The sequence below is a fragment of the Populus euphratica genome, unplaced genomic scaffold (genome assembly GCF_000495115.2).
Source record: "Populus euphratica unplaced genomic scaffold, PopEup_1.0 scaffold18.1, whole genome shotgun sequence".
Classification (NCBI taxonomy): domain Eukaryota; kingdom Viridiplantae; phylum Streptophyta; class Magnoliopsida; order Malpighiales; family Salicaceae; genus Populus; species Populus euphratica.
In genome coordinates, this window is record NW_011499881.1 from 144,491 (window position 1) to 159,216 (window position 14,726).

A 14,726-nucleotide genomic window follows, 5' to 3' on the forward strand; every position below is an offset into this window, starting at 1 on the left:
TTTTTTTTTACAGATTGATTTTTTCAGTTATTTTTTTAATTTTTTCAATTTAATTAGTATTCTAATTTTTTACTTATCCTAGTGTATATATTATTCCAACATCCAAGCACATGCTTAGCTAACATGGAAATAAATGTTTTCTTTTTGCTTCCAATCCATTCCCGACGTTATTGTCATTATTATTATTATTATTATTATTATTATTAACAAACAAATAAAGAAATAATAAATTCGTAAGAGTATGAATGTGTGGCTATCCCTGTAGCCCGCGTGCGGAGCTTTAAGTAAATTACGGAGAAAGGGGAAAGCTCAAAGCAGCTTTGAAAACAAGGAGCGACTCACATGGGAAGTCCGTACTGTCTGTCAGTCAGTCAGGCAGTCAAGTAGCCATAGCCGTCTTTTTCGCTTCTTTTATATCCATCACATCATCCTGGCTCGGGAGCCCCATGCACGCACGTTCTCCCATGTGACCTTTGTTCCCTTACATCCTCCACCGCTCGGCCCTGCAATTCCCTTGTCTTACCCTCATATCCATCACCTTCAGAGTGTTTGGGCACGTCTTCTATTATATATATATATATATATAAAATGTAATTTTTTATTTTTTAAATGATTTTGATATGTTAATATTTAAAAAAAAAAAAATTATTTGAATTTATTTTTATGCCACCACTACCATAACATCAAACCTCTACCCTATTTAAGATATGTTTTGTTTTTTATATTTTTTAAAATGCTTGAATTTTTTTATTTTTTAATATTTTATAATTTTAATGTATGAATATTAAAAATATATTTTTTAAAATTTTATTAAATCTTAAAGGAGGAAAAAAAAGAAAGAAAGAAACACCGAATGGGGTATCATAATTAGCTTATAAAAGCTCTCTCTTGCAAGCAACTTCGGTGGGCTGATCTTACGTTAGTTTGATTGAAGACAAGGCCTAACTTAACATGGGTCTCTGCTCTCTCCCTCTCAATGCTGCAGCCCGGCATATCTCTCACAGCCATTAGCTTTTCAAGTTAAACTTCCATGGGTCACTTGGCGGACCTGTTGTATTCCGTGTTATTAAACACGTGGGTCACCCCGAGATTTAATCTAATTTAGATTAAGAAAATGATAATTAATTGATACAGTCAAATTTAAATGATTTAAATATTAATTTATTTACACAGTCAAAACTCAATTTGATGTTTTGTACTTTTCTTTCAAAACAATGTTTTTTAATTTTTTTTTCTTAAAATTAAAACATCTTTTTAATTAAACGAGGTTAATGTAGATCAACACAATGGCTCGGGTCATCTATCTAACTGTATTTAATACTTTTTTTATATTGCTTTTCATGCAAAAATTATAATTCTATTTTTATCCACAAACTATCTAATTGTTCATTATCTAACATGTCCATATTAACATTTCCATACTGGATAAGATCCTTGTTCATTATGAAGCTGTCTGAGAATATTTAAAAATTATGTATTTAATTATGATGCCCAATGCACAAAACCCAAAGAAAAGGGTTGAAAATATAAATAAAAAAACTTTAAATATCCCACTATACAACAGCTAACAACATAATGTAACATCTAGATTATAAGTCAGGAAAATTAATATGGATCAATTATTTAAAAAATAATAATTTAATTTTTTTTTTTTTAAATCAAGAAATTTAAATGAATCAGATCAAAATCAAAACTCAAATTGAATTATATGAGTTGACATGACCGTATTTTTAAATCAACTTGCCAGGTACCATATGAAACAATAGATGATTAGATGCCCATTCTTGAATGATGGGGGGGCTGTCTTGTAGACCCCAATCTGGGCCAAAACCAAACTGTTCTAGATATTGATCACGGCCCACCAAGGCCCACGTATCTTCGAGCTCGACTGGGCACTGAACTGAAGCTCTTTTTTGGAAGGCTGATGGACTCTTGGTTCATTTCTATGGCAAGCAGTCATGTAAACAAAAAGAAAGCATGCGAAAAACAGAAAGGAAACTCTGCTAGCAGTCTGATAATTTATCAGACAGCGCCGGCACGGTCAGCCTACAGAAAAGGATGCAGAAGGAATTCATGCTATTCACCCCTTGCAATTCATTGTTTATTTTCTTTTTCAAAACAGTCTGTTTCGTTGCCCATATAGAGCGTATCGGCTGTGAAACTTCAAGAAAGACAGAACACTGATAGAGAGCTCTCATACATCACACCAGCCACAGCTACCTATCCCGCCCATGAATCTTACACATCTTGCTGATATCGCTTCTCAACTGCAATACCATTTCTGTACAACCAACATGCCTTGGAGAACCTCAACGAGTATGGAATAGATTTGCATCACCTCCGACATGTATGTGAAGGCGCTATTGGTTGAAGTGCTGCTTCGAAGCAGCTTCAAGCTGTTCTCTGTGTTCATCATAACAGGTGAAAACTATACCTGTCAATCTAGGCCAAATTGAGATAATGCCATCATGACTGAACATCTCTTCGATCACTCTCTTTTGGCTTGATAATCCTGGAGTATAGTTGATTTGGAAAAACATATGCAGTGAGCAAATGAGAAACAATAATTCCCTAACATGACAGGAAAAAAAAGTTGCTCGCTAAGGGAAACAATAACTCCGGCATCAAACCCAACACACACCACAAAAAAAAATAAAAAAAATACACACTCCTTTTCCCAAAGAGTAACTTATAACTTGTTTCCTGTATTGAAAATATGAAATTAATTAATTAGTCCTTTTAGTATTAGAATTGATTAAATAGTCCTCTAAACAATATTGACCATTCTCAATTTAGTAGTTTTTTGCTCAAAGAATGCCTCCTTGCCTAATTAAATACCTCATCTTCCCAGCTATTTTCTTTGTTCTTTTTTCTAAGAAAAATAAAAAAGAATTGGAAATGGACATGCAAATGACAGGCGACATAAATTATAAAAAAAGAGTATAGGGATCAAACACAAGTTTTCTACACCATGAAACTAGTTAACAAGTTTTGTCACGCTACAGGGACTTGAGTTATAATTTAATCTTTTGCAAATGCCATGAACTAATCCGACACATTCATAACCACACCTAAGGATATCAAGAGGGTGAATTCACAACTAGCTTGCAGTTTTCTGCTCAACGTTTCCAGACAATAATATCATGAAGAGCATGACAAAATGAACATGCATGCATGAAACAGGATGCGGACATAATGTAGGACTCAGGGCAAAAGCACTACCTAATTTTCCTATAATTTAAATAATGTGCCTACATGGTCAATCAGTTAACGATGAAGATGTCAATTCTATATTAAAAAGTGCAGCTACCATTCTACTTTTGCTTATTGTTATGTAGTTCATCCCTTGCACAAACCTCAGTAGGAGCGGAAACTTCACTTTTTTCTACTATGGAATTTGTTTCCCCATCTTGCTTCTGGTCCTGGCCAGATAGATCACCATTTACAACCTTAGGAGCAGAGGAATCATGAATAGCTGCTGTAGATGCGTCATCAATTACAGCAGCACCAACTGGACTGTTTCCATTTCCTCTGATAAATGAACTGCTGCTGTGCTCTTTATTTTCCATTTGACTTCCTCTACCCGCAGCCTCTTCAGCTGTCCTCTCCTCTTCTTCTCTTTGTTGCCTTCTCCTTGCCTCTTGTTCCTTTAATTGCTTGAATCTGAATGACAGTATATTTAGACCATGATACAGAAACTGGGATGAAGAAGTAAGAAAGGAAAGGTTAGTGATTACAGACCTTTCACCAGGACGCGACCCTTTTGGCATCAGCTTTTCTTCTTGCCTGGTCTTAGTTTGTATGGAATTTAATTCAGAGATAGGTGTCTGAACCTGCAGTTGGTCCTCTTTAACAATATCATTACTGAACTTCGTCACAGGATTTTTTGCACCCCCTAACTTTTGAAGCCACACCTGTTGTATTGTGCTTAATATGTTATTTGTGAGCCTGCAAAAAATTAAACAAAAATTTCAGGAAAATATAGGAAGAATAGTGGCGGAAAAAACCATTTTCAATCACAACGTCTCCAAGACTCTAAATGAGATAATGTGGTGTTCACATAATTGCAAGGTTGCTCACCAATAAAGGCTTAGACCAGAAGGAACTGAAAGAGAAAAGTAACCGATCATTAATGGAAGGAACTTTGTTATTGCTTGAGAATTCTTCACACTTGGATCATCGCTCTGAAAGCAGTAACACGTTAAAATTTGCAGTGTCATCTAAAACCAAATAAAAAGAGTGACCAATTATGACAGCATTCAAACACAAAACTTTTAGCACTTCATCAAAACACATGACACAGCTTTTAGGCTTTAGGACAAAGGGTCAGCATTCTCTCCCTGCAGCCTTAGGCCTTAGCAAAAAGGGCTGGCACATGTACTAGTTTCCTCAAAGTAAGCAGAACAAAGCACTCAGCATCACAAATTCACTTCAGTTCTTGGCCAGACAAGTTCTCACTACTCTGTCTCTTCTTGCATAACAAAATTGACTGCATCAATATTAGTTATACACTCCTATATGGTATATCTTGTCAATTTCTGTCACACTTCACTTCAGATCTATGCATACACATAGCATGTATTTAGGGTCGCGCATGAAATGGACAAGTGATGCACTTCAGTCATGTAACTATTGATGGCCGCAGTATAGGCATTTGCGGACTCAACATGCACTGTGCTATGAGTTTTCAGTTGCAAAAAAGGCCAAAAAGGATACGCTTTGCTTCACTGCAAGGCATAGCCTCTGAGAGAGCAGAGCACGAGGAAAAAATGTTTTGAACCAGTTAAAAGAGCAATCACTTAAACTAATCAGGATTATGCAGACATGAGCAAATCTAAACTTGGGTAGCAATGGACCTGTGATGATTGCATAATCTGGACGGACATGTATTGCAAGACAACCAACATGGCAGGCAAAACAAGATATGCCACAGTATCTGACCATCCAAGGGGTGGCTGTCCATCCTGAGAAAAACAAAAAAGAAGTAATAAACAACAAGCTCCACAGCATGCCTCAAAGCCTAATAACAAAAAGAAAAAAATCCGAAATAGAATGAAGCAGGAAAAAAAAAACTGCAATCAGCATATCCTAACCGCCATCAACATGAAGACACTTGATTAAAATGCAAGTTCACATTTATGAGTAAGGAGAGTAATAAAAAAGAATTGAAATCCTTTAAGTTGTGATGAAATACTGTTCAGCTTATCTCATCTCTCAGAGAGCAGGATGATTCACAAAAAAGCTTCCCAAGTCTTGTATAGAGTATGATCAGATCAACACAAAGTTCGATCAGAAACCCATGCTAATCAATAGCACTGGAAAACTGAATTAAGGCACTCACTACAAAAGGGAAAAGCCAAGAGATTCCGCTGCCATTTTGACGTTCAGCAATTGTAGTTGGACCGGCCAGAGAGGGTATCCAAAAGAAACCTTCTGTGAGGAGTCCCTTGATATTAGACACAGAAATTAATTTAGAGAAGAAAGATAAATAATATCCATAAAACTAAAAGCTAAAGCAAGTATACTTTTTTATGAAGTGGGAAAATTAACATGGAAGGAATGTTACCTCATTTGCTACATTTGAAAGGGCTCTATAGAGTCCAATCCACACTGGAATTGTGGCAAGTGTAGGGAGACATCCTAGCACAAAGTGGTAAGAATATTGAAAACACTTTTAACTAAGCAGGGCAAAGGAAAGCTTAAATCATGCTACAAAGCAGAAAAAAAAAATCTTATAAAAAAGAGAGAATTAAAGCTACAACAAACTGTGTAACAGAAGTACCTGCTAGTGGGTTTATGCCAGCTAGCTTATACAACCGAGCAGTCTCAAGTTGAATCCTCTCCTGGAGGTAAACAAATGAATCGAACTAGGTCAGCGAAATGACACAAGCAACAAGCTCTGATAAATGGTTCCCATTGCCCTATTTTTATAAGAGAAAAGGAATGTCAGATAGACCTGATCACCAGCATAGAGCTGTTGAACAGCCTTAATTTGCGGTTGCAAAGATCGCATAGCCATAGCAGATTCCACCTGCCCACCACAGCCACATCTTACACATTTGAGCATAATAAACACTGACATGCATAAAAATTGCTTCAAAAAGGAGAAAGAAAACGAACCTGTTTCTTACTCAAAGGAAATGTAGCAGCCTTGACAAGAACAGTCAAGAGTATAATAGCAAAACCATAAGCATACGGTACATGCAAAGCAGATAACCCATCTTTCAACACCTGTAATACTTGCTATAATTAATTATTAAACTCGAGATTCATTTCCTGTTAAAGGAAAAGGAAAGGACAGGACAGGACCAAACCTTTAAAGTACTCTCGAGACAGGAAGTAATACCAGAAAGCCAATCACTGTTCTGTTTGGTGCTACTATCGACGACCTGTTCGTGATTAGAGACAGCAGCATCGGCAATTGTGTAAATAATACTCTCTGCTCTACCAAACAAGTTCTTGATTACAGCCTCCGCGTTATCGGGGTCAGGAAAGAGACCCGGTCTGAAACCGAACCGGGCTACGCAGAGAGAACCGCGAGGAATTAATGGTTTGGGAAGGTGAGGCGGGTGGATGGGGGGGGGAGAGGTAGAGGTTTTGGTTCGGTCGATAAAAGGGAGGGAGAGAGGGATTAGGCTTCGTGTTGTACAGGAAGGAGAGGAGGCCATTCTTGCTTCCTGTTTCCAAGGGAGAGAGAGGTGGCAGAGAGTCGTTTCCTCACTTTTCAACTGCTTTGAGCTGTAAGGGGTCTTTTTCTTTTTAAGATTTGGCCAAACATCACAGAAATCCTCAACCTTTGAGGGGAGTCTAGATTAGGTTACTAACTTATTTTTTTATCTTAATTAGATCCCTATTATACTGAGTGATTCTTAATCAGATACTTCCCTCACTTTTATTCAAATCACATGAAATCTATACAAAATACAATTACATTTTCTAAGATTTTTAATTTTAATTAGATCAAGTTATGTAAAAAAAAATATAACGATTTGGTAAATTCATGAGTTTTTGATGAAAAAAAGAAAAAATATTTTATTTTTACATCCTTAATTAAATATTTTGATAATTTAAACTAAATAAAGGATCTAATTAAGAATGAATATCAAATACCTAATTGAAGTAAAAAAAGAGGTTAGGGACTTAACTGATATTGTTCATGTAAATTGAGGATTATCTTGTATTTTATCTTAAATTTTTGTTTACAGTAGTTGGGTCAAGTGATGGCTATTGCCCCATACGTTTTTCACGTGACAAATTGGGAGTATTACAGAGCTAAATAAATAAACGTTTGTGTTGTGCCTGGTCTTGGAGGAAATAGAATAGAATCTCAAGGATATAAGAATATATAAAAATTATTTATAATCATTTAATTTATATATTTTTCAATAAAAACAAAATTAAATACAATATACACTAATAATAACATAAGATTATAAAATTTATTTATAATTATATATTTTAAATAAATATAAAATAAACTCACACACACTACTAATTATAAATAAATTCTTGTTTATTCGAACTATTTTTAAGTTAATTTTTTAATTTTTTAACTAGATTTATAATTAAAAAAAATTATGATCCAATATTGTTTTATATATTAATCAATTTATTTATAATAAAAAATTATTATTAATTGTATTAACATGTTTTAGTGTTGGAGTTTAATAATAAGAGTTTAAAATTAAAATGTTTTTTTTTTATGATCCCAAATTTGCGTTTTATAATTATTAATATTAATGATTATTAAAAATTTATCTAATTATTAATTTTAAAATTTATAAAAGCTAATCAAGATATATGTAAATTATTTCTGGCAATCCATGTAGATTAAAAAAAATGTTTTATTGTTTATACAAATAAATTCAAAAATTTTCAATAATTTCCAAGCTCGCAGCTAATCCGTCTCCTCTATTTTGAACTTCTACGCAACTAATTCCTCGTTTGTACGTTTTTCCTCTGATGACAACAAGCTTGGAATTCATGTGGGACAGAGAGAGAGCTCATTGATTCAATGAATCTAAAAAAAAAACGAAAAAACTGAAATGTATTTTATTTGCTTTCTTCATTATTTGAATTTTCAATGCCATTCAAGCTTATAATTATCGACTGTAGTTATCCTTGAGCTTTTCGTGATGAAAATTCGAGTCTCCGAGCTTTGAAATGGTTGTTGGGCCTGGTGGGCTCAAGCAATCGTAACAAAACATTATAAGATCTTTCTGATTTTTGTCTATGTTGGGCCTCAGCTCTACGGCCTAGTACACGGGCTTCTTGTGCGTAGACAATGGACACCAACAAACACAGCAGCAAAGAGAAGAAGAAGGAATGTGAATCATGGACCTCTCATGAACATGGAACCCATATATTAAACAGCCCAAGAGGGGCTGAAGCCCGTTGCTGTCAATTTTCTTGGACTTGCAAGCCGTAGATTAATAGTAGAGAGGGGCCCGCACTACACAACAAATCTATTTACTTTTTTTCACCGCGGTAAAGATATCAAAATGATGCGTAGATACTTAAAACAAAAGGATAAAAGTTTAATATTCTTGTTGACTTGAATGGCTTTAATAAATTTAATAATATAATTAAAAAATAAAATATTAGTAATAAATAGAGCTGAAAAAATAACAATAATTCTAAATAAAAAATAAAATAATTTTAAAAAATAAAATTACTCAAGTATATGAGTTGTGATATAAGTGATCTTGTAAAAATAAATCCTTCGGTATGAACTGGACTTGAAAGTTCTTTTTATCAACCTGAAAAAATATAATGAATAAAATCATGTAGCATGATTCTCAAACTAATCTATTGTTAAAGAGTCAAATTAAAAAAAACCAATAAAAATAGGCTTGAATCAAATCTTGTAAGCTTGCTGAATTTATAACTCAAAATATAATATTGGGATAATTTTATAAAAAATAAAAGAGATAAAACAACAAAGAATACTAATTTACAATAAACTCAATGATAATAGATAAAATTAAAATAAATAAATAAAAATAATCGATATCAATCCGACTTAAACTTTAAAATTGTTGACACGGATCACAATAAAAGGTAAAATAAAAAAAATAACAATGTAAAATCCTTAACCAACCAAAATAATTAGGTATGAATTAAAAAAAACAAAAAAAATATAGATTTGAAAATAATAAAAACCAAATTTGACATAAGAAAATCATAAAAGATGAAATTGAAAAATAATTTCAGTTAAGAAAATGATGAAAAAATAAAAATAACAATAAAAAGAATAAAGATCAAATTTAACATAAAAATAAAATATTAATAAAAAAAATTAAAAAAAAATTAACAAATAATTTAAGACCAAATATATTATAATTTAAAAAATATAAACTAAATCTAATATAAAAATCAATTATAAAAAAATGAAATTGAAAAAAAAATTACCTAATAAATAACTTAAAATCAAATACATTACAACCAAAATAATAAAAATCTAATTTGAATTAACAAATAAATAATCAGAGTTTTTTCTTTTTACAATAATCAGCATATTTTTCTAAAAAAGAAATATAGAGGAAAGAAAACACGTTGTCATCACCTCATTTTACCCCTAACCTTGTAACCTTATATGACAATAACCAAAAAAAAAAAACTAACAAAATAATTAAATTTCATTTGCATTCAAAGCTAATATATATATATATTATTTTTAGAGCGTAATTTTACTTGACAAAAAAATTTAAGAAAACCTGAAGATCCCCGTGATCCAAGGAAAACGTTTTTTTCCCCCTTTAAAGATTGAATAGGTACACTGTGGATAAAAGATATAAAAATATGAATTAATCCTCTCCTTCACTATATGACTGATGAATTTCATTAAAAATACATTTCTACCCCTAAAACCAAGCTTTAATGGTTTGCCCATCAAGAGTAAAGCAGTAATTTTACTGTGTGAATCCCAATCAATATTTGAGCCTTTTTAATTGTTTTTTATGTGTAATCTCCCTTCCAAAAATATGTGATCCTAGCTGTCCATAGAACTCAGGTATATGTGATCCTAGCTGTCCATAGAACTCTTTTTTTTTTGGTAAGTAGCTGTCCATAGAACTCAGTTAAAAGGATATGATAAGAAATTGCAGTGGGGTAGGCAATATGAGGCGCATATCTCACCGTGTACACTCTCCGGATAAGAAAAGAATCCATAAAACAGAATACCATTGGACCTCAGTTACCTGACCTGGCTTTACATCTCCATTGCCCATCACAGCAACCTTCGCAGCTCATTTCTTTCCAAGGAATTCCTGTTCTTGCTAAGCTAGATCACCACAAAGTACTCAAATCCTAACAAAAGCAAGAATCAATGGCCGCAACCATGGCAATACTCAATGCAAAGTGCTTGAGCATCAACGCCAACAAGAATACCAACCCCATCAAGCCACCAACAAAACCAATCTACCTTCTCGCCATGCAAAACCTCCCAAAAGGTCTAACCATCTCAAAACCAGCTGATAACACAGCCCTAGCTGGAACTGCTATTGCAGGTGCCATCTTCACTGCCTTGACCTCATGTGAGCCTGCTTTTGCTGCACAACAAATAGCTGAAATAGCAGAAGGTGACAACCGCGGTTTAGCTCTCTTGCTGCCGCTAATACCAGCCATAGCTTGGGTGCTATTCAACATCCTCCAACCAGCACTTAACCAAGTCAACCGAATGCGTGAGACCAGGGGGGTGATCGTTGGGCTTGGACTTGGTGGGTTGGCTGCATCAGGTTTTATGTCAACGCCAGATGCATCAGCCAGTGAAATTGCCATGATTGCTGAAGCAACAAGTGACAGCAGGGGTACGCTCCTGTTGCTTGTTGTTGCTCCTGCTATTCTTTGGGTGCTCTACAATATTCTACAACCAGCTTTGAACCAAATCAACAGGATGAGGTCATAGTGAGAGAAATAAACAGGTGGGATGGGTTTTGTTGGGGGTGTGATTGGCATAAATTTGCCTGTAATTGCACGTTATTTTAATGGGACTTTCTTTTGTTTCGAGCATTTTTCTTCTTTTTATGTTTGCTTGATCATTCCAGTTCGTCAGTTCTGGGTTTAGTCTTAATTGTATTATACGATGATCCACGCTCCAAAAAGCGAAAAGAAAGTTCATTTGTTAATGTTCTTACGGAAGGAAGAAGCCCGCTCGTTAAAATTTTCTTCTTTTATTTGCAAACTATTTTCCCAGTCGCTCTCCACTCTCCACTCTTATCCCCATCTGTTAGTTTTGCAGCTCATTACTTTGGCTATAAGATATGCTTTGATCTTTGAAGATAAGCTATCTCGTTCTCCTACAAACCAACAAAATTATAAAGGATAAGTTTTGCCAACGAAGGAAGAATTTGATTGATCACACTCACAATTCCAATTAAATACCATCGGCTCCATTAATCAAGAATCATGAAGAGAAAAACTGATTAGCTTAATTAGCTTAATTCTTCATGTTTTGAGTTGTGTTTGCTCATTAAATATCATCATCATGGTTAAAGTTTTATAAGTTTTAGAGTTATTAAAGATTTACATTATTATTAATTTTAAAATTTATAAAATTAATTAAAATATGTATAAATAATAATAAAACATTAAGAGAAGCTAGAAGGGTAGATGGTTACTATAGCAATATTTAATGTGGTTTTATACTCACAGGCACTATAAATTCCAATAGAGAAATAACTTTTCGCCATTCTTAACCAAAAAAAAAGAAAAAAAATTGGCCTAATCATTTAGGGTAACAATGTATTTTTAGAATTTTTCATGAAATGATTAATATACTTTTAAAACAAAAAATATTGAATTGACCTTTCACTTTTAACATAATAAAATAACTTCATTACTCTTAGAAATTAAGTTTTTCTTAACTTTCTTCAATGAGTTATTTTTTTTATCTTTTCAAGTTTGATAAAAGACAATTAAATATTTAGAAAATATAAAATAATATTAAAAAATGGATAATACATGTTGTTCCATGTGTAACCAACAAGCCTTTAATTTGGTGCTCCAAGTGCTTGGTTCATTATAATAAATTTTTTATTTTTGAACAACACGTGTGACCAAAAACATTATAATATAATATTGGTGGCTTTTTTTCTCTTTGTTCCTTGGTTTTTGTGTTCGTGTTTGAACATGTAAATTTTTAAAATTTTCATTTAATTTGTTATTTTTTTAGATTTGATTTTTTAAATTTTATTCTCCTTTTACATTTTTATCTTTTATCTGTTAGATTTGATTCTTATTTTTTTTATTTCTATTTATTTTTTAATTGATATTTTTTTCAATTACATCTCTCAATATTTTATTTCATTAAATTTTTTATGTTAAATTTTATTCTTATTCTTATTCTTTTTATTTGTTTTATTTTAGACTTTTTATTGAAATTTTATTTTCATTTTCATCCCTCGATATTTTAATGATCAAGAATTTCACTTCATGATTTTTTTCAGGTTTTTCTTTTTTAGATTATTTCCGATCTTAGAACTCGGGTCACAAATTTAAAAGGCTAGCCTAGTATGAATTATATCCTTTTTAGGTTATTTTTTCACAATTAATTTTTTAATTTTTTGAATTATTCGATCTCATATGTTGGATCGCAAATTTCACGAGTTAACCTAATTGGATTTGTCCATTTTTTTTTGTTTGATTTATCTATTATTGTTGTCTCTTTTATCAAATTATTATATTGGACGAGCTTATTGGATCCAATAAAATTAATGACCAACTTTCATATTTCTCTTACTTCTTTATAAATGCTATCATTGCCTAAGCACTTGCTTCCTTGTAAATGTTATTATTACCTAAATATCTTTTTTCATGTTGAAAAAAGTTTAGTCTGGCATATAACATAACGTGAGTAACAAATTTAGTTAAAAGAAACTAAAAAGGATAGATAATTTATTGTAGCAATGTCTACTGTAACTTTAAATTTATGCACAGTTTATTGGAACAATAAAATTATTATTTTGTCATTTTTTACAAAAACATCTCACCTAGTTATTGAGAGTAATATGATGTTTTCATGTTTTTTTTTCATAGTAAAATGAATGACTTACATTATAAAGCAAAAGATATTAAACTGGAGCTGAAGGTTGTTTTGATTTTTCCTCTTTAATATAATAAAATAACTAAATTATCTTTATATTCGAATTTTCTTTAACTATACCAGAACTTTCATCTTTTCATAGTGATTTTTTTATTTATTATAATCATGTTAGATTATGATTGATTTAACATTTTTACAAATATAAATTATTATTTAAAATTGAAAAGTGATTGTATGTGGCTATGCCCGTGTTCTTTTGACATTATGTATAACATCACTTTACGGTTAAACAATGACTTCTATGAAAACATTTGAATCATTATGGCAACCCCTCAATGGGTGGCACGTGTGCTTAACAACCCTTTAGCTTGGCACCAATGATTTTTTTCAGCATTCTTTTCTCTCTGTGTTTTGATTTTCACACTGTCCCTAAAGATTTTTAGAGTTGTCCTTCAATTTTTTTTTTTAGATTTGATTCTTATTGTTTTTAGTTAGCACAGCTCAATGGGTGGCACGTGTGCTTAACAACCATTTAGCTTCACACCAATGATTTTTTTCACCATTCTTTTCTCTCTCTGTTTTGATTTTCACACTGTCCCTAAAGAATTTTAGAGTCGTCCTTCAATTTTTTTTTTCAGATTTGATTCTTATTGTTTTTAGTTATCACAACTTATTTTATGTTAAATAATTCCTAAAATTAGATTTTTTAAAATTTTTTATTATCTTTTGATTTTTTTTGTTTGTGAGATTTGATCTATATTTTTTATTTTTATTTATTTTATTTTTAGTTATTTTTTTAATTGATTTTTTTCAATTACATCTTTTAACATTTGATTTCATCTAATTTCCATGTCAAAATTTATTTTTATTTTTTAATTATTATTTATTTTATTTTAGATAATTTCTTATTGGAACTTTACATTTCAATTTTATCTCTTTATATTTTATTGATTGAGATTTTAATTTCATGATTTTTTTTAGATTTATTTTTTATGGGATAATTTTGAACTCAATACTTGAATTACATGTTTGAAATGTTTCCCGAGTTAATTTAATTTTTTTTATAATTTTTTTATAATTTTATTCTTTAATTTTATTTTAATTTAATTTTTAATTAAAAAACAAATAATTGACTCCTGGAGGACATGATTGTTTTTTAAAAGTGTACCGTTCTCGGATTGATTCTTCCGTAAATAAAAAAATTTGTTTTATTTTTAAACAACCCTACCATTCATGTTGAAAATACATTGAGCACAAATTTTCTTTCCGAACAAAAACCCAAATCAACATATCCACGTGTAAAATCAAACATGCTTGAACAAAATGAAAAAACACTTTAAATATATAAATCACTCAAATAAATATTTAAATAATAAAACGAGAGAGAGGAAATAACATTTTTATCCTTGAAGAAATGCTGAAGATCACAAGAGCAAGCGCCGCGTGGATTGTATGCTGTGGCAGCTAAAGAGACACTGCAGGTTCAGGCTGTGGTGAGGTTAATTTTTAAAATGTTTTTATTTAAAAAAATATATTAATAATATTTTTTTTATTTTTAAAAAATTTCTTTTGAAATTAATATACCAAAATAATTTAAAAAATATTAAAAATATATTATTTTAAAATAAAATTTTTTAATTTTTTAAAAATATCTTTAAAACAGTGCCAAACACGCCAAAAGCAA

The 14,726-nt window shown here is 31.5% G+C and overlaps 2 protein-coding genes across 2 annotated transcripts; one reads left to right on the top strand and one right to left on the bottom strand.

Annotated features, from left to right (window-relative positions):
- Nucleotides 1–1,989: 1,989 nt before the first annotated feature.
- LOC105129303 (ALBINO3-like protein 1, chloroplastic) lies at nt 1,990–6,735 on the bottom strand. Its single transcript, XM_011031293.1, has 11 exons — nt 6,315–6,735; nt 6,121–6,231; nt 5,957–6,031; nt 5,783–5,843; nt 5,567–5,640; nt 5,342–5,446; nt 4,857–4,964; nt 4,081–4,184; nt 3,742–3,948; nt 3,357–3,663; nt 1,990–2,512 (listed from the first exon to the last, which is right to left on the bottom strand). Exons 1-11 carry the CDS (start codon nt 6,666–6,668, stop codon nt 2,489–2,491), a joined length of 1,530 nt encoding a protein of 509 aa, XP_011029595.1. The 5' UTR covers nt 6,669–6,735; the 3' UTR covers nt 1,990–2,488.
- A 3,448-nt stretch (nt 6,736–10,183) lies between these two features.
- On the top strand, nt 10,184–11,010 carry LOC105129304 (photosystem II core complex proteins psbY, chloroplastic-like). Its single transcript, XM_011031294.1, has one exon. It carries the CDS (start codon nt 10,328–10,330, stop codon nt 10,904–10,906), a length of 579 nt encoding a protein of 192 aa, XP_011029596.1. The 5' UTR covers nt 10,184–10,327; the 3' UTR covers nt 10,907–11,010.
- The last annotated feature ends 3,716 nt before the right edge of the window (nt 11,011–14,726 follow it).